Source organism: Dunckerocampus dactyliophorus, chromosome 11, assembly GCF_027744805.1.
Source record: "Dunckerocampus dactyliophorus isolate RoL2022-P2 chromosome 11, RoL_Ddac_1.1, whole genome shotgun sequence".
NCBI lineage: Eukaryota > Metazoa > Chordata > Actinopteri > Syngnathiformes > Syngnathidae > Dunckerocampus > Dunckerocampus dactyliophorus.
This window is the reverse complement of record NC_072829.1, coordinates 26,403,120-26,422,621: the sequence shown is the minus strand read 5'-3', so window position 1 is coordinate 26,422,621 and position 19,502 is coordinate 26,403,120. Positions and strand designations below refer to the sequence as shown.

At 41.6% G+C, this 19,502-nt stretch overlaps 2 protein-coding genes across 4 annotated transcripts; both read right to left on the bottom strand.

The window, feature by feature from the left end:
• Positions 1-314: 314 nt before the first annotated feature.
• Positions 315-7,684, bottom strand: LOC129189441 (uncharacterized). 3 transcript variants are annotated; one of them, XR_008572801.1, is made up of 5 exons: positions 6,930-7,684; positions 6,669-6,728; positions 1,410-1,512; positions 874-1,282; positions 315-775 (listed from the first exon to the last, which is right to left on the bottom strand). XR_008572801.1 is itself a non-coding variant. In XM_054791063.1 (4 exons), the coding sequence occupies exons 1-4, from the start codon at positions 7,146-7,148 to the stop codon at positions 924-926; spliced, it is 741 nt and encodes a 246-aa protein (XP_054647038.1). In that variant the 5' UTR covers positions 7,149-7,684; the 3' UTR covers positions 315-923. The 3 variants fall into 3 exon arrangements, 1 of the variants encoding a protein (XP_054647038.1); XR_008572802.1 differs by lacking the exon at positions 6,669-6,728 and having other exon boundaries at positions 6,930-7,682; XM_054791063.1 differs by having other exon boundaries at positions 315-1,282.
• A 131-nt stretch (positions 7,685-7,815) lies between these two features.
• Positions 7,816-19,229, bottom strand: rnf20 (ring finger protein 20, E3 ubiquitin protein ligase). Its single transcript, XM_054791037.1, has 22 exons — positions 19,128-19,229; positions 18,629-18,816; positions 18,472-18,540; positions 18,290-18,388; positions 18,056-18,203; positions 17,050-17,235; positions 16,862-16,977; positions 15,170-15,316; positions 15,019-15,093; positions 14,778-14,897; positions 13,714-13,893; positions 13,510-13,645; positions 13,251-13,372; positions 12,996-13,155; positions 10,836-11,151; positions 10,569-10,686; positions 10,281-10,430; positions 9,998-10,210; positions 9,736-9,861; positions 9,310-9,450; positions 8,608-8,712; positions 7,816-8,320 (listed from the first exon to the last, which is right to left on the bottom strand). Exons 2-22 carry the CDS (start codon positions 18,803-18,805, stop codon positions 8,144-8,146), a joined length of 3,081 nt encoding a protein of 1,026 aa, XP_054647012.1. The 5' UTR covers positions 18,806-18,816; positions 19,128-19,229; the 3' UTR covers positions 7,816-8,143.
• Positions 19,230-19,502: the final 273 nt, after the last annotated feature.

Here is a 19,502-nt window from a genome sequence, read left to right as displayed (position 1 = left end):
AACGGTCGAGAAGTAAGAAATATATCATTTTCTTATTGCAATCTATTAGTTATTTCACTGAACAGATTCATTTTGAAAACAGGTCTTGAAAAAGAGGGGTTGTCTTATATTCCGGGGTGGCTTATATTGGAGGCAATATTTGTTTGTTGCTAAAATACATTTCAAAAATTAAATACAATTAAAATGTTATTGCAATTGTGTCTACATATTTTGTCAGGGTGCAACGTGAACATTAGAGAATGTTCCTAAAGCAGGTGTGTCCAAAATGCAGCCTGGGGGCCAATAGCAGCTTGTAGATTTTTTTTTTTTTTTATTATTGGGATGTGGCACATTCTAAAAAGACAACGATTAGCAAAAACAGGGGAAAACGGCAAAATGGCATAATGCATAATGTTGGTGCTAATAAGAGAAAGGGGACACAGGCTGTTTTTTTTTCTTTAAATCTCCTGTATATAACATCTTAGCATACTGGATTGATTTGAGCATTATTTTACAAAATGAAAACTATCCAAATGGCCCCTGCATTCTTTGATTTTTTCATTGAGCGTCCCTCGGGGGGCGAAGGTTTGGACACCCCTGTCCTAAAGGGTAGCAAGTCCTCCCTCATCTGGATCCTTTGCTGTCCCACTTGACTCTCCTTGACACGAGTGGGAAGGATTTGAGAGGGAACCGGAGAGGAAGTGTGACTGAAGATGGCGGATCAGATCAACCTTTCAGCTGACAGCAATAAGAAACCAAACAGGTGCAGAAAGCTTTCAACGCGTTTGATGTCAACCTAGATAGAGGACACTTCAATAAGTTTCTATTGAAACAACAGAGGAAGATATGACATCCATGCCAATCTCATTTCTAAACAAAAATCCACTTTATTACCCAGAATAGTTGGACAACCATACAATCGGTCACCCGTGTCCAATGTTTCCTCACTGGTTGCCTTTCCTCTTCTCCACCGCCTTCACTCGGCCCTCCAGGCTCCTCAGGCGATGCTCGAGCACGCTCGTCTGGTCCGAGCCGGAGGTCAGCAGGCTCAACAGGATGTGCCCCAGCACCAGGCCGCCCAGGCGCACCGCCGTAGTGTCGGCGCTGGCACTTTTGTCGGTCACGATCATGGCGAAGAGCCATAACACCGCCGCCATCTTTACCAGCCAGAAGACCTGCCGCAGGGCGCCGATCACCAAGCGCAGGACGACGGTCAGCACCCAGTAGCCTATGACAGCCAGGACCCCCCATTGGGCCACCGTGGTCACGCCCTCTGGGGTGAAGTGAGGGAGCGTGAAGGTAGCTGCGAAGAAAGGAATCAAATAATTAGTTTGTTGCACCCTGAGGGAGAGGCACTTCCTCATATTTTCTACTTTCAGTTCCAACGATCGGGAGAAAACAGGCCTTGCCACTTTGCACCAAGCACTTACCATCAAATCCTGTGACCCTGAGTATCTCTGTTACGTACACAGCGATGACGTTGAGGCCACTGGCAGCTCCTTCGGCTAGGAAGCGGATCACCATCTGCACAAACTGTTTTGGGCCCAGAGGAGACATGTTTTAGCTTGTGGCAACACTTTCTAGCTACATCTGCATTGATTTAATAGGATCCAATACCGGAACAGAATGTCAAGTAAAGACAATGCTCTGTTTTGATGGATACTATCAAACAAGTAATGTAACAATTACATTTTTAGTTAAATTTAGAATTAATTTATATATAGTCATCCCTTACCACTTCGCGGTTCAAACATCTAAATTATCGCTGTTTTATGGTTGACTACAGCCTATTCAAAAATATACACGTTTAAATCAATTTCTATGTATTCTTGGCCTAAATTAAGCATTTTCAATCATAAAAATGACTAAATGAACTAAAACACAAAAATAAAGCATACATACTTGTAGTTGATGAAATGTAGAATTTTTACACTGGCCACTAGGTGTCACTAATAACACACACACCAGACTTGATTGCCAGAACAGCAGGCTTTTGTTGCAGGTTTGAATTACATCACAAGAGGCACAATAATAACTAATCATGATGATAATAATAATAATAATAATTATAACAAGAACAACAACAACACGGGCTACTGTTGTGGCCGTAATTACCAAAGTGTGGACGGGGGGCCATTTACGGCCCATGGCTGTTTTTTTGTTTTTTTTTTGGCCCTCGGCACATTCTAAAAATCCAGTTAAACTAAAAAACTGAAACTAAAACAAAAAAATTAGGTACAAATTTTACAACAATAAAGTCCAAATAATATGATAGACATAATATTACAAGAAAAAATGTAAGAGAAGAAAGTTGAAATATTTGTAAAAAATAAAACAAAAAACGAGGGGAAAAGTAATGCAAGGAGAAAAAGTTCATATTAGTAATACGCTTTGTCACCGATAACACAAGGCTGTTTTTACTTTAAATATGAAAACCTATTTGCATATCTATCATATTATATATCGGTTGTTAAATATACAGTAACCGTGGTGCCCGCATTCTTTGAATTTTCATTATGTGGCCCTCAGTGGAAAAAGTTTGGACACCCCTGTATTAAATGGCTTATTTTCGCTGACTATATAGGGTAATACGAGTGTAAAGGTGACTATAGCGGTGTTGGTTCATGTCTAGAGGGCTCTAATAATATTAAAAACCATATTTAGACGGTCGTAAAAACGTTTTCTATTTTCTTACTACGAAAACATTTGATTTATAAATAAGGAATCCTACTTTGCGGAAATTCACCTGTCACGGTCGGGTCTGGAACCAATTAACCGCGATAAACAAAGAATCGCTGCATAATTTTTTAAAACAACGTTTTTAATTTCTAAAATATTTTATGATTGTTTTTTTTTGTATATTATTAAAAGGGTGGTTGCAGTATGCAGTGGCGTGAAGCTCACTGGATCATACTGCATCCAGTGAGTGACTATGTAAGAAACATTTAAACATACAAAAGAGCTGGGCTCTTCAACTGGCAGCCCATGGGCCAACTCTTGCTCGTGAAGGACATCTAGCCAGCCCGCCAAGTTCAATTAAAAGCAACTAACATTTTATGAAGCAAAAACACCAGAGCATTTACTGCAGGGGTGTCAAACTCGTGCCATGGAGGGCCGAAACTCCAGTCGGTCACTACGTAAAGCAGGTGAATTTAATGATCAACACCTCCTTCAATTTGAGGGAAGGAGCTCAACGAAATCACCTGCTGGAGAAACTGGTTGGAGAGAAAACCTACAGTGTCTCGGCCCCCAATTGACACATGTGATTGAGAGGATCTTTGCCTCACGCTTTTGTAGTGCGTTCTTTAAGAAAAGCAGAGACCTCCAGTCATATGGAGTATCTTTGACCAGAACATACAGTTTGTGTTTTAATTTAAGACTATATTTTATGGTACTGTATGTCAGGGTCTTGCATTGACATTAGGGCCCAATATTGGCATAAAAATGTAATATTGGGATGTTTCCCTGTAATGAAAGCAGATAATAAACATAATGCTGTATGTAGGCCTTGTGGCTCCTGCATTTTCCATCACGCAAATGATCTTATCAAACCGCCTCTCTCAAGCGTGTAAACAACCGTATGGAAGGAGCCAGTTCGCTCTTTCCATACATCCATTTTTTTATACTGCTTATCCTCATGAGTAGAAATTCCTGGAAGTAAGCGACGGTAAAATCTGAGTGTGCGCGCGCTCGATTAGGAGAGTCCGTGGGTACAAAATGCTGCTTTTTCATATGATATCAGGTGTATTTTCATTTGTGTACTTGGGTGTTAGAAAATTGAAGAGGAAGAAGTAATCTGCCTATCGGGTTTATACTTAGTATTGGACCACCTCGACTCATACGACGGCTTTGAATGTTAAGTCCAACTTTAAGCCTTTTTAATTCATGGATCGGCGCTTCAGGGCAAGCTAAAGGCTAACTGCAGATTAAATTTCATTACAATGTGTGCAATATATGTTAATTTTGGCCCGGAATTATTGTGTACATGCAATCTGTAATGTGGCGTGGAAACCAAAACAGCGTGCTGCTGCACGAAGAGTGTTAGGCCTCAATTTATTTCCTTCCCTGGACTTTTTGATGATCACAAAAAAATTGAATGGCTACTCTGTTGACTTTTAAAACAAATGTCACAGTCTAAGCTTAATCGCAAGTATTTCTCACATGTTTTACAATGTTGTACAATGTTGAGAAGCTAATCGCTGATGCTGTATCATTTAGCTTCACAAAAAATGTGTGTTAATTCCAGAACAGGAGATATGTGATGTTACACATATCTGAAATTGGGAGCTGGACAATAGCGGCATATCGGATATCGGCAAAAAAACCAACAATATTGGACATCCCCAATTAACATCAATATACAAAATAAGAGTAACAGTGAAGGAGAAGTCCTTAGCGTTCTGAAAATGTGGCCCTCAGAACAATTCACATGCGGCTCAACTGCATCTTATGATAGAACTGCTGTATTGTTGACTTGAGCAAACAGCTGTGTGTAAGTGACAGCAGCTGCCCTGCTCTATTCCTGTATCACAGACACACACACACACACACACACACACACACACACTCGGGTGTCATCCGTCAAGGTCAGGGGAAGCCCTGCAAAGTTGCTTATCTGCACCTGCTGCATGACACGCTGGCTCAATAAGTGAGGACTGTTCAGCATGTCAGAGCATGACTTGGGCATCTGTCACCTCATAGTGGTTAGTTGGTGTGTGTGTGTGTGTGTGTGTGTCTCTCAAAATAGGAGTTTTCGAAGTGTGGCATACTTGATATCGAGGTGTGCGTAACAATGAATTGATGGACTGATGTAATTCTGTGGAAGTGATTGTTGATTAGTCGCATCCTGAAGCAACTGAAGTGAAATGGAGTGCACCAACGTCATGCCTAGTTTGTGGTCTAAAGAAGAAGAGCAGTTCAACGGTGGTGACTTACTATGACTACTATAACCACCTCCTCCAGAAAGATTAAAAATATGTAAAAAAAAAAAAAAAAGAAGAAAGATTTAATTAATCAACTTCTACTCCCATTCACACCTGAATTGTGGACTACCTATAAGTATATTCAATATTTAATCATAATAATAGACAATCTAGAGCTGCAAGAATTATTAATCAAATTAATCAATATTTTGGTATTAAGTTGTTTTATTTAAAAATGTAATTATCCTCTGATCAAATGTGAATATTTTTTAAATTTCCTGAGTCATACATGACAGCAAACCTATCATCTTTGTGTTTTAGGCAAAACAAGATATTCACACAAATCAGCTTTGACTTTAGGAAAACAGTGATCGACATTTTTGCCACTTTTCCGATATGCTGCGGACAAAACCACTAATTGTTTGGTTCATATTGATTTGGTCCATCCAGGACAAACAACATCGAAACAACAAGCTTCCAATGAATCAACTACGGGAAATAATCGTCAGTTGCAGCCCTGCAATAATCCTAAGCAAGCAAGTTTGTAGAAAACCAACACAACTAATAGTCACTTTTAAAAAACTGACACTTATTTGAACGACTGTGCATTACAAAAAAAAAAAAAAAAAAATTATTAAAAGGGGGTTGAATCATTTCAACGCAACTCTTTAGTTGTATACAGTACACCAATGATGTATTACAGTTTGATGGAAAAAAAAAAATATATATATATATATATATATATAAAAATGTTTAAAATATCAACGTGGATTTTTGACAAAAAAAAAAAAATTATTACTAGTTTTTGTACTTCCTGCCTCAAAATGAACTCTCCTTCCTTCGGAAAAAACATGAAATTGATTAAATTTGCCTTTAAAAATCAAATAGGCTACAGTATATCAAATAAAAATATTTATTCTGTATTTTCTTGAGCTACTGTACCTCTCTTGAAAATCACAGGCTCACACTTTGTGGACCATCAATCCATTTTTATACCGGATTTGACAAACATTGGTTAGCTCTATTAAGGCTCAACAGACTGCCTCGCAGTTGTGATGCGAATGTAAAGGAAGTGGTTTACGGCCACGTGTGGAAATTAGTGGGATTAGTCAGCAAGTCTGAGAATGAGTCAGTTGCCACAACAGCTAAAAAAAAAAAAAAAAGTAGTAGGACAACACAAAAGGTCTGAATTCAGGGTGTCAACACACGTTCTACGAATAAAAGTTACAGGTAAACGTAAAATACGCTGACCCTAATTTCTTTGCATCATTTAAGATTTTGATCCTCTATATTGGGAAACAAACTGCAATTTACTTTTTAAAAAGATGCTAAAATGAATCATTAATCCAAACCTCTTTGACCTGACACCCAAATCCTAAATGGACACATAATCTAATAGAACTGCTAGATTAAGGTTCTATTTCGGTTTCTGATCCAACTAATTTTGCTTCCCTCTCGCTCTACAGCAGACGCACGGAATTTGACGCTAGAGCAAAAGGCACAACATTAGGTACACTTGCACAATACAAGTAGTAGTAATTGTGGTGTACAACATATGCACATGATAATGGGAAGTTTTTCATCCTTACAATCAATCCCCTCTCAGGGTGTTGCACCTTTGCAAACAATATACAATTAGATGGCAGCTCGTGCAGATGTACCTAATGTTGTGTCCTGTTAGTGTGCATTACTGCTTGGGTCCAAAATGTAGCATGTCATACTAAGACGGGGAAGGTTAGAAGGAAACAATCCCAGTAGGTTTCTTACCATGGCCACTGAATAGACGTTCTCCTGACCAACCAGTGACTCTAGAAACAAGAGTGCACTCTAGGAGAGCAGAGAGTGAGTGAAAAGGGAGGAGGTGGTGAGGAAGCCAAAAGGAAGGTGTGCATTAATAGAGGACATGTGGTTGGACGGAGACAGGGTGAAAGAGGTCCAATTAGTGATCAATAAACCCTTTGATCAACATGACAGAGCATATCAGCGGTATTAGGAAGAGTTAGAGAGAGCAAAGACACATTTGATTACCTCAACCGCTGATCGGATCGCGCCGGTTCCCACGAGTGACTCCATGTACTGATGGAACTCCTGGCTGCTTCCGCGGAGCAAGCTGCGGAGGTTGACCGTCGGCTGGCTCTCTTCCCCGGCCGCCTGGTGGGGTTGCTGGGTCTCAGCATGGAGCACCGTTGGAGTCAGCAGAAGCAGCAAGAGGCTAGCCGTGGCGCTCACACAAGCACTAAAAGTCATTTTAAGGGATTGGCAAGCACTAAAAAAAATGTTTTTTTAAAGCGTGACTAATTCTTAATTAGTTGAAAAAAGTCTACAAACAAAATACAACACGAAGTTTAAAAAATAACTCACAAAAAAGTGTTAACGCGCCGAAATGCGACCGACTATGTAATTATAAACTTTGGCAACGCTGCAAATGTCCACTCTTGCACAGTCAATGACGCTCTAGTATGAACGCTGGTTATATTCGGTAGCGTAATTTCAAGTTGTAAACCCAAACAAAAAACAGCAATTACAGTGCAGTAATGTTCCAAAAGGAAGTCAAAGAAAATGATGCGGGCGGAAAACTAAAGGTTTTGGCTTTCAGCTGCGCACGAGTTTGCTAAAGCTTATTTGAGCGTCGAGCGACAAATAAAGTCTCCAAATGTCTCTTGCCTCCGAATTTGTATTAAAAGAATAGGATTACGTTGGTTAATTTCGAAGTAAAATGGCCCTCGTAGCTGCTCAAGGAAAACACTCCTTTCCCCGCCGTTTGACGACGTATCCTGACGACTAGCAAAGACGTGTGGATCTTAAGGCAAAGAGAGAAGTGCATTGTGGGATTTGTAGTCTTTAGGCCCAATGGCGTTACAGCTTTAACGAAATGCATTCAATTGATAAAAAAAATGATGGCGCGACTTCAGGGTTCAGTCTCTAGACAAAATTTCAATACAGTTTTAAGCAGTTTTCAAAGAACAACAATTAAAAAAAGAAAGCAACAATGTACACAACTTCATTGTAAGGAAACAAAGGAATGTTGCTAATCTTTTGTGTGTGACTGCCTCGTTTCAAGGCCACATACAAATTCAGTCAGTAAAAAAAAAAAGCAACTAAATGCTAAATATTAAAGCCTTCAGTTCCATTAGAGGCTGTACACATACAGTAGAGCTGTTTCAACAAAGAGGACAACAAGTGCTCTGGGCAGCATCTGCACTATACTGCTCGTCCTCTTCCTGTCTCCCATTAAGAGTGGACTAGCCGATGTAAATACGATGGAAGTCGTTGGCCCCAAACGCGGCGTTGCACTTGGGGCACTTCCTCTGGCGCGTATCGTAGCGTGTCTTGACGCACTCAAAGCAGAAGACATGGAAGCACTTTGTCAGGACGGCATCCTTCACTCGCGAGTTGCAACAGGGACATGTTAGCCGGGCCTGAAGAAGGGAGAAAGAGAAAGAGAGGAAGAGAGAGAAAGAGAGAGAGAAAAGAGAGAGAGAGAGTCAGAGAGTGCAGGGGATGTTTTGTACTCAGATGAATGGAATTAATCAGTGCACACAAATATCTAGGACAGCAAGAGAGGCTATGGAATCATAGCGAGTGGCCTTCAAAGCTCAAGTGTCTACAAGCAGTGTACAATGTGAGTGATTTTTAACTCTTGAGTGAGAACTAAACAGTGAAGAAAAGAGAAGGAATTTGACAGCTCGGCACCATGTCAACTCACCTTATAATCACTGATTTCTTCATTTAGGAGGTCGTCGCCATTGCTGATTTTCTCAGCTGGTTTCTTGGCCTTTTCAATCTTACTCCTCAGTTTAGAGATGTCCTCCTGAAACAAAATATACAACAACGTCATGGTTGTGTTGTTCAGTCAGGCAGCATACCATTGCATTTTGATTTGGCTGTTATGGAAACGAGATTCTCAATACAGTGCTTGATATGCTGCATACCTCAAACAAAGACAGAGACATCTGATCAAAAAAAGTGCACAAAGCCGCAGGTGCACAAAGTCGCAGGTGGGGGCCTACTTTTGAAAACCAGGGTTTATTTTGCAGATACATGAATTCCATGCCCAAGAGAATTCAGGCAGTGCTAGACAACAATTGTGCTCACACTAAATATTGACACTTTGGAAACAATTTGGGCATGCTCACTTTGAGGTGTACTCACCTGTATTGCCAGCTATTTAGAAAATAAAAGCTGTGTGTCTAAATCTATACCACCATACAAGCTGTACACAGACTACTCAAAATTATATTCAAGTTTCCATTAAGAAGATATTGATTAAGTGTGAGGGATGTACTATATATTTTGTCTGTCTCAACAACCCTAACATTTGGTTCTAGTCATTGCACATGTCAGTCTAAACAAGTAATATCTTGTGCACCAGGAGTTGAATCTTCACCCCGTAATCGTTGCGTGCTACCTGTGCTCGTCGGGCGTTGAACGACTCCTTCTCCCTGGAGATGCTGTTCTCTACAACCTCTTCTCTGACCACCACGAGCCTCTGCTGAACCTGCTCTAGCTGAGTTCGCACTTCCTCTGACAACAACGCTGACTCTTGAGCCTGGAGGACAACAGCAGGAAACAACCTTCAGGGACTTCCTTTAGATAATCTACATTCATTATGTTTTTTTCTGGCTTATGCAGAAAGATTTAGTTATTCATTTAGAAACTACTGACTGAAGCAGTTACTCTTTGTTACCTCAAGTCTTCTGAAGTTTCTCAAATGATTTGCAGCTAAGTATAGTGTGTCATTATCTACAACGCTACAGTTACAGTATGTTAAGCTTGAGAAAATCAGCAGTAAAAAAAGCAAAAGGAAGCCAGTGATGAGTCAATGATGCGCTACCTTGCGTTTGTTCATGTCCAGTGCTTGTGTCCTAAGTGCCAGTTCTCTCTCAGCAGTGCTAATAGTGCCCTGCAGGAGGCGCTCCTTCTCCTCAAGCTTCCTCACCACCTGCAGCTGGGCATCCACCTTAGAGATAAACACAAAATGTATTGTTTAACAAATTCAGGTACAAATCACAACTGTAACAAAGATGGTTATGTAAATAAAAGTAAATATGTGTCAGCAAACTTTTAGGCCTTCCAATCTCACTGTCAACACTCACCTGTGTTTTTAAAGTAAGCAGTTGATCCGACAGCTCCTCCTTCTCTTCTTTCAACAGCTTGTGAATCTGGTTGGACTTGATGCGCTCGCTCATCAGCTTGAAGTTGGCGTCGTCTTTCTCTCGGAGCTGCTGCATCAGGCGAATGTTCTGTTCCTGCATGTCCTCGAAGGCCTGGCCTGTCACATCCATCTCGCTCAGCAGGGCGTCCTCCTCCTGCAGAGGCAGCGGTTTTAAGTGAAGCACATTCTAGTTGTGTACATTCTGCAATGAGACACTCACACACCTGCTTTGCGATGGACAGCTTTTTGTTGAGGATGTCGATCTGCTCCTCCACTGAGCGAATCTTTCTTAGGGCCTCCTCATCAGCCATTTTCTTGCCTTCCCTTCTCTCCCTTTCCTCAAGTTCCCTCAGCCTCTGACGTAGTTCCTCTGCCTGGAATTCACATCATCAGGGAAACAAACATAGGATTTTAAAACATCTTTGCAGCATTGATTGAAATATCCAAGTATAGGTTGAGAACTTCATAACGACAACTGTGTACAGGTGACTGGTTTGTGTTGGGCTGTTCACCTCCGACTTGGCCTTTTTCTCTGCTGCCATCAGCTGGACTTTGTCCCTCTGCTCCTTTGGGGCTGAGCGATACATGTCTAAAAGCAGCTTCATCTCCCTCTGGGACTCCTGGGCTTTTCTGGATAGTCAGCATAAGAGTCATTATTACACCAATAGCACTTTCATCCAAACTACCAAATGAAACCACCATTCCAACAAAAAAAGTTGTCACTTTCAAAATGTAACAGCTAAACTGACAAAAACATGTGTTATTCACATTCCACTCACTTGAGCTCCACTCTGACAATCTTGAGCTGCTCCACCTCTTTCCTTTTTGGACCTCCAGCTGAAGAGAGGCGCTCCCCGGAAGACTCCTCAGGCTGGCTGCTACTTCCAGGTTTCTCCTTCTCTTCCTTTATCCCGGCGCTGCCCACACCACTGCGCGTTGGCCTCTCTCTCTCTTTTTCCCTCTCCCGCTCTTTCTCCTCTTTCTTAATATTGATTTCTTTTTCTTTCTTTTCCTCCTTCTCTTTCTTCTCCTCTTTCTCCTCCTCCTTGATTGATACCTCAGGCTCAACTCCTGCCTCTGTTTTCACTGAGGTACCTGGAAACAAGAGAATGACAATGAGAATCCACTACAATATCAAAGTCAGTGATTTTCAACTCGTGGAGCTGTTTTCAGTGGGTTGTGTGTGGGTCTATGCTTGGCCAAAAAAAAAAAATGTAATGACCCATTGAATGCAACTCGTGTTCTTGTATGTGCTATTGGCTTGCTACGCCGCCAAGAGGTGTGTTCCATGTTTATGGGCGACTTTGTCAAGCATGAGCTGGAGGTGAAGGACATTGTGTGAGGACTTAACGTGCTCTCTGTCTGACACACAGCTACAGTTATCTGATGAAGAAGAGCGTGCCATGAAGAGTGGACAACATCTCACCACATCACTTTAAGTATAGGACATTTGAGAAGTTTTGAAGTGTTGAGTAGGAAAAATTTCGCAATTTGGGTCATCGCTTGTCATTGAGTGCTGATGGTGCATCCCGCAGCCAAACCAATTGAGAAATTGGTTCCACTGTACTGTACTGTTGAAAGTACAGTGGAATCTCTAATGAATGTTGGACAATTGGTAATTTGAGCAACATTTTCAGGAAATACGTGCCTCTAAAATTGTACAGCACCTCAAAATTCAAGTCAACTTTACACATGATGACATGCAAGATTTCAGCGTACGTCAGGAGAGCTCACTTCAACAATTCTGAATGACTGTCACTTGTTATCCAAGTTAAGGCAGTGTTTTGTTTTTATGTTTTACAGGGGTTAACTTCCTTTTTACACATGTAACCAGAATTATACAAAATAAAACATGGCACATGGATCATTCTTAGTTATGTCTCAAACCATGTAAAAAGTAGTGAACTTATTTTTACACTTGTATGACAGTTAAGAAGCTTCTAAGGACATTGTTTGTACAGTTTAGACAGTTGTCCCTCGTTTATCGCGGTTAATTGGATAAGTGAATTTCTGGAAAACCCGATTCAATATTAATAAATGGAATATTTTCATAGTTAGAGCATAGAAAACCTTTGTATGACCTTCTAAATACAGTTTTTACCATTGTTAGAGCCCTGTAGACATAAAATAAGACCCCTACAGTCACCTTTACACTTGTATTACCCAATGTAGCAAACATAAGAAAAAATAAGCCATCTTAGACATAAATAAGATAAGATGGACTCACACGTGAGCATTGACAGTACTTCCTGCGGTGGCTATTGTCTCATCACTGTAACGTTACTAACACCTAGAGACCAATGTAGAATACTAATGTGCTACCGCTGTTTGTGGTTAAGGAGACACACGATGCACTTCAATGGCTTTATTAACAAGCAGAACACATGCAATGAATATTCACACAGGAGCTGCTGTCGGACACTCTCTACACTGCTAACCTGCTACTAGCACTCAGCCACAGCCACCTCTAGCTTGCTGACATCACACACGTTACTTCCCAGGCCCTGCTTCTTTAAGGCGCACATAAGTCACAGATACTGTATTAAACGTTTTATCATGTCTTCAGAATGCATTATATTTGATTAATTTAGCCATTTTTATGTTTTAAATATTTAATTTAGGCCGTATTTTTTAGACCGTATAATTGGCCGTAGTCAGCCACAAAACAGCAATCCTTAATTATTTTTTTAAAACCGCGATGGGGTGAGGGCGCAATATCCAAACCGCGATGTAGCAAGGGATGACGGTATAGGTTTTATGAACTGATTTTTATTTTCATGACTGCCTATTTTAAAAATTGCTTTAAAATAAGAAACTGGGAGTCAATCAGCACCCCTGAAAGGTTTGTGTTCACCCTTAGGATTCCGCTATGTGTAAAATTGGTACAAATACAATGTAAATAAATTAGAATTAAACATTGACTGACAGTGACAACATACCAGTGCTGCTGGGCGTAGATGAGCCATTGTCAGGAGGCTCAGTCTTGACCACCGTCTCCCCCGAGACGGGTGCTGTTGTAGGAGAAGTCGTCTCCTCCTTCACATCTATCTCTGTGCTGGACTGAGATTGCAAGATGGTGTTCCCTTTCGAAAGGCGGATCTACGCAGACAAGAAAATACATCATCTTGAGCGCCCTGTCCTGCTGTGTTTTTCTTTATACAAGTCATCAAATTGAGTTCCTCTTTGCATCCAACCTGATTGAGTTCAGCTTGTGTCTCCCTCAGTCTCAGCTTGTATTTCACAACCTCTCCCTTCATCTGCTGGTTATGAGTTTGTAGCGTGCTGATCAGATGGCGCATCTCTCTATTTATAGGGCCTGATGGAAGCGGGGAGAGACAGAATGCAGTGCACGTTATCTCGCTACCAATCTTCACTTGCAGGACTATTAACTGCAGACCACAAGCAGATTGAAGTTTGGTGCGGTGTTTGCGAGCGGCACCCATGGATACTCACCAGCCTGCTCGTTGGCAGCGAGAGTCTGTTCAAATTCAATGCGCAGCATCTCATACTCCTTCCTGACTTGAGCCAGCGTATCTTCCAGCTGAAACACCTCGGTGCGAACCTTCCTCTGCAAGGTCACCTCGTCGTTCTGTACACACAAAAACAGCATCAGTGAGGCAGAGCTCACTTTGCACAAACACGCAGACACCAACTTGCCTCCATGTGCTCCAGTTGCCGAAGTCGTGCCGTCCTCGTTGTGTTGAGACGAGTGCGTGTCTCATCTAACTGAGCCTTGAGGATCAGAGACTCGTTGTAGAGCACGGAAAACTGCGACTGCAGACAGCGATACTCTGAGGTGTCCTTCACCATGCCCTCTGCTCGACTCAGCAGCTCCGCCTAAGAGGAAGAAAAGCACAGCCAGAAGTCAAGGTGAATAAGGTGTTGGTGTGCGACGTGATGAAGTTGTTGAATAGTAGAGATGTCAACAAAATAATATAGTCGTCTTTCGTTAAATTGTGGTTCGAACATCGCTCCCTCACTCTATCGTGGTTTTTCAAAAATGTATTAATAAATGACTGCTGTTTCATGGTTGACTACGACCTATTAGTCCAAAAATGCATATTTAAGCAAATTTTATGTATTTTATGTATTCTAAGTTAAGCATTTTCAAGCACAAGAAATGTTCTAAATGATCTGAAATACAAATACTGTTTTAGGTAATACAAGACTTTGATGAACTGCCACTAGGTGTCACTTGTAACATCAGACATGATCACCAATGACAGGCTTTTATTCCCGGTTCGAATGATCTCACAACAGGCAAAATAACAACAACAATAATAATAATAATAATCATAATCATAATAATTATAATTATAATACCACGAGCTCCTGCTGTGGCCGTACTTACGCCATCTAAAACTCAACTCTGAATCGTCAACGTCGCTTCCTGTCCACATGTCTGGAAGACATTTATTGAAACACACACAAGCACGGGTCTTAAATGGCTTACTTTCTCTGATGATGTCTTCTATATTAGGGAATATGAGTGTAAAGGTGACTTTCGAGGTGCTATTTCATGTCTTAGAGGGCTGTAATAATATTAAAAAACATATGTAGAAGGTCGTAGTCAGGTTTACTGTGCTCTAACTTTTTGGTAAATATTTGGTTTATTAATAAGGAATCCGACTTTTCCTACATAAATTCACTTACCACGGTTGGGTCTGGAACCAATTAACCGTTATAAACGAGGGATAAGTGTACTGTTTTGTCAGACACACCTTCATGTTGTTGTTCTCCTGCACCACATTCTGGAGGTCCTGCTGGAGTTTCTGAAGCTCAGTGAGACGATTGTCTGCCAGCTCTTGGTTCTCCTCCAGCTCGCTGTTCATTTCCTCAAACTGCACGAGCGGGATGACAACAAATTATAAATGCATGCAAAGCAAATAAAAGTAAGGAAATTATTAGTATGAAAAAGGTGGGTACTATTAATACACTCGAGTAATTGTAAAATATCGCTACCTTTCTCTTGTTGATAGTGATAGTTCCACAAACACTACTGGCCTCCCCGCACACCTTGTAGCCTTTGCTGTTCACCTGATGTGATGACAGAAAGTGTCATTTTAAACACCATGCACACACACGGTAAATAGCCTGAAAAATTTCCCCCCACCCTTTCAAGTATCTCGCTCATGTGCGCATTCAGGCGATTTTCTCGTCGACGAATCTTCTCCATGTCCCACTGAAGCTCTTCAATCAGAACCTGCAGCTCGCTGACACGCTGGTCCGCCTTGTTTGCAGCGCGGGCCAGAGCTCGAGACTGGACAGGGAAGGAAGAAGAGGGGGAGACATGATAACAGGCGCTAAGCTCTGACGCACATTCTCTACTCATCTATTACAGGTACACGGTCTGTACCTTTCGCAGGTACAGAAAAGAATTTGTACAAATCACATTAAATTGCTCATATTGATATAACAATTTTATTCTTGTAATATTCTGATAGTAGTTTGCTTTTGTATTCTATTATGCAAAATAGTCTTAATGTGACTGCAATGTTATCACTAGTACTGCAAACATTTATGTCCTTCCCACTCCATAGTGTTACATTGTTGTATCTTATATATAGCATCTATTATGTTGGACAAGTGCAGAATTATAATTTACAGTGGAACCTTGGTTAGCGTGTTTTTCAGTGGACGTCCAAAATGCAACGCCCCAGCGTACAATATGGAGCGCGTGTTGTTGACTTATTAATACACTGCGTGAGTCTAACTGTGTTCTTAATGTATTTTTATCACAAACGTTCTCATTAGCCTCAGCTACATCACCTGTCCATGACGTCATCAGCGACTGACCCTCAAAAACGATAACACAAAACACGGTTTTATAGTTTTACAAGCATGAAACAATTCTAAATGCATATAAATGGTGAATGAAAAGGATAAGTGAACTTTTAATGTTGTTTCTACCTTCACTGAAGACGTGACTGTTCCCAAAGAAACCATGTGGTAGCGAGACACCACACGGACACAATCTTCCTGTTTTGTCATAATTTACTTGATTCAATAGTTTCTCACCTTCCTTCAAAATCCTGGCACTTGCAGCTTTCTCTAAGGTGAACTACACTAGTGAATTCAAGAAATAACTCGAGAAATAAGTAGGAAGTTGGTGTCCATGCGATGTAGTCACGTCAAGAATCACGTCTTCAAAATAGTACATTTGCATCACAAAAATGCCTCCTCTGAAAAAAAAAAAAATCACACCTCACAAATCGCTCAGCGATATATTTGTCTCCCGCCCTATCTCTGCGCGCTGTCGCCTATCCATTCCTGTGTATGTGATGGAGACGCTTGCATCTTCTTCCGCGACGGAGCGGCGCGGCCATCTTGTTAACGTGTGTGCTCCACAGCAGAAGAAGATGCGAGCGTCTTCATCACATACACAAGAATGGACAGGCGACAGTGTGCAGTGATACACCGGGAGACAAACATAATGCAGAGCAATTTGTGTGGTCTGATTTTTTTCAAGGAGGCGTTTTTATTATGCAAATCTTTTACTCCTCTGAAGACGTATTGTTTTGAGAAGACAAACTCATGAATTAAATGGCCTCAGCAACTTAGCGGAACTACGTTCCTCCTCACGGAAACCCGATCAGAACTGATCGCAGGACCAAGTGGGGGGTAAGTCACTGTGGCTGTAATGCACTGCCGATGGGGATGTCAAACAATTCGAATTATCCCTTTACTTTGGTAAAAAAAAAAAAAAAAAAAAAACTTTATGGGTCATTTAATGGTCCTTCATGATTGTCTCAGCTAAATAGCTAAAAACTAAAACAATGTATTTTTCGATGACTATAATGCCTACTTCACTGGTCATGTGACTGTGTTTCCGCTTGAGGTCTTCAGTCATCTGTTGAAGACGCTCATTTTCACTGGTCAGGAGCATGTTAAGTTTGGAAGCTGCGGGCCACAAATTCCCCGCTGCGAAAGAAAGCATCCACAGTAAATCAGTACTTTTCTAATGAATTAGAGGTTTCTTTCTCTTTAACTCACCAACTCCTGAGTCCAGGTCAGTCTTCAGCTGGTCCACAGTGCTCTTCAGACACTTGTAGATCTCCACAATGCGAGCAGCTTGCATTTGACTGGATTGCACCCTCTCTTGGAGCTCGGCCTCCATCTCCTCACTGGTGCTGCTGGCCAGTGTGGCCAGGAAAGAGTTGGACGTCTCTCCCTGGTGGCCTGTGTGACAACAGAACATAGAGTAGACAGTCCAAATTCAGTCCAGGGTTTCCACTACATATAATGGATCGTGGCGCAGCACCATGCACACCTTGGAAATTATTTTTTTTAAATGTGAAAACACTGCTAAGTAACACACTGTGTGAAAGGACATATATGCTATATCAGGGGTACCCACTACGGCGAACTCAAAGGTAGTGTGGGTCGCATGTCACCCACATCATAAACATCACTTTGTAGATGTCATATGATATCAGTCAGCTGACATTAAGCCCCCTCCTGATTCGCTCTTGTCCTTCTGCGGCAAAAAAAAAAGTGGCAAACACATGGATCATGCAACTTTCATCTTTATTATTCCAACTGCAGATAAACTAACTCGGCGGTAAGATACCTGCATCTATAACTAAAGTTGTCCGTTCATTTGTAGCAGCGACTGACGTAAAAAAAAAAGCCAATTGTTTCATGGCTGCGCTTCATAGTGAAATGTGTTTCACTACATTTTGAAAAACAAGCTCCGGAATCACTTGTCAGCACTGTTGCCGCTTGACAGATAAGGACAGGAAGAAAAGGGGGCGAGAGAAAGGCATTTTACATTAATCAATGCATTTCTTGTCCAAGCCTGCAAAAAACCCCAAATGTTGACATTATTACTGACAGTTAATTTAAATACTTAAAAATTTGTTTTTGCTGCCACAGCGACGCAGCAGCGGCACGACACAGCGGCAGCAGTCCGCCTCCCATGCAGCACACCACCACAGCTTCACAAAATCCTAGGGGAAACCCTGCCGTCTAATAGCAATTTGATTCCTTCTCCCATTACCTCTGTCCTTTGCCCTCTCCTGATTGGAGTCTCCGTCAGGCTCAGGGGTTTCCGGCTTCAGGTTCCTTCCCTCTCCTGGTGGAGACTTTTCAGGTTCGCTGGGTGATTGGTCATAGCACCTGATGAAGAGCTTTACATTTTCATCAAGCTGAAAGCAAAGAAAGCAGACACCTTGACATTTTGTTGCGGTCTGTCATGGTGGTAAAGTTGGTCTAATTCGAACCGGATGTCCACCTGATTCCAGTATCTATTGAGGATCAGCAGACTTGCGTCGTCTGTGGCCTGGCGGGTCTCCAGTCTCTCGATTCGCTCTCGCAGTTCATCTTCAATCCCCTGCAAACCAGCGAACCTAAATATCAACCTTTACCCTATCATTAAATGCAAACAAGTCCATATTTGAAGAAAAAATAATGCACCTGTCTTTGATCTAAAGATTCTCCCAGTTTACGGTTCTTTGCCTGGAGAGCTTTGATATCTTGTTCTTCCTGAAACACACCAACAAGCAGCATTACCAACAACATTCACACATATCTGGTTGACATTACAGAGGCCCTGCCAAATAAACAATCTCACCGAGTTGGAAACGCCTCCCAGTTTGATGACCGTCTCCACCGCTGTGCTCCCACCTGCAGTCGCATTGACACCGGAACTTCCTCCGTCCTCTCCATCCCGCTCCCTCCGCTTTTCTGGGTGCACACCAGAGAACGAGGGGGGGCCGCTGGGGTCTGCGGGACGCTTCTGCCCCGACATCCTCAAAACACCTACAGTAGAAGAACACAAGGGTACAACTGGTGAGATACTTATCCTTTTGGTTTGTATACTGAACTTTAGGTATCAATAAGCAAGAAACTGTTGTTCAAAGGTGACGATATTCCCGAATAAAACAAGACAGTGCACAAAAGAAAGCCATCCAACTACTGTTTCGCTCATTAGCACCAGGCTAATGTTAGCCACTTGCTAACGTTAGGTTCTACCTATCGACTGAGGACAAACCCTCTTTTCCCGACACTGAATTTAAGGCGTCTTGTAATTACGATTAACGTAACCTGGACCTGTCTTTAACACGTCTTACCACTTTTAACGCAGTGCCTTTTACTGGGGAAAAATGTCAATTGAATGTAACAAATGTTGATATTGCGGCTCCTTCCCTTTCGGAAACGGAAGTTGAAGAGGCAGTATTATACAGAAAGTGCGCCATCTAGTGACCCGGAGGCCAAATGGTTTACTGCACTAACCACGCCGCACAATCATCCCAAACATTATAAGCATTGCACATAAATCAACAATTTAAAAAGGGTTATTAACAGACCAAGACTACTAAAATGTTTTTTATCAGTATTTACTCGTGTATTTATTTTGTAATATGCTGTCTACATATTTATCGAGGAAAAGGCTTCTTGAGACGTCATCTGTACTTCTGTGTAGAAGGTGTCGGACGTTTCGCTCC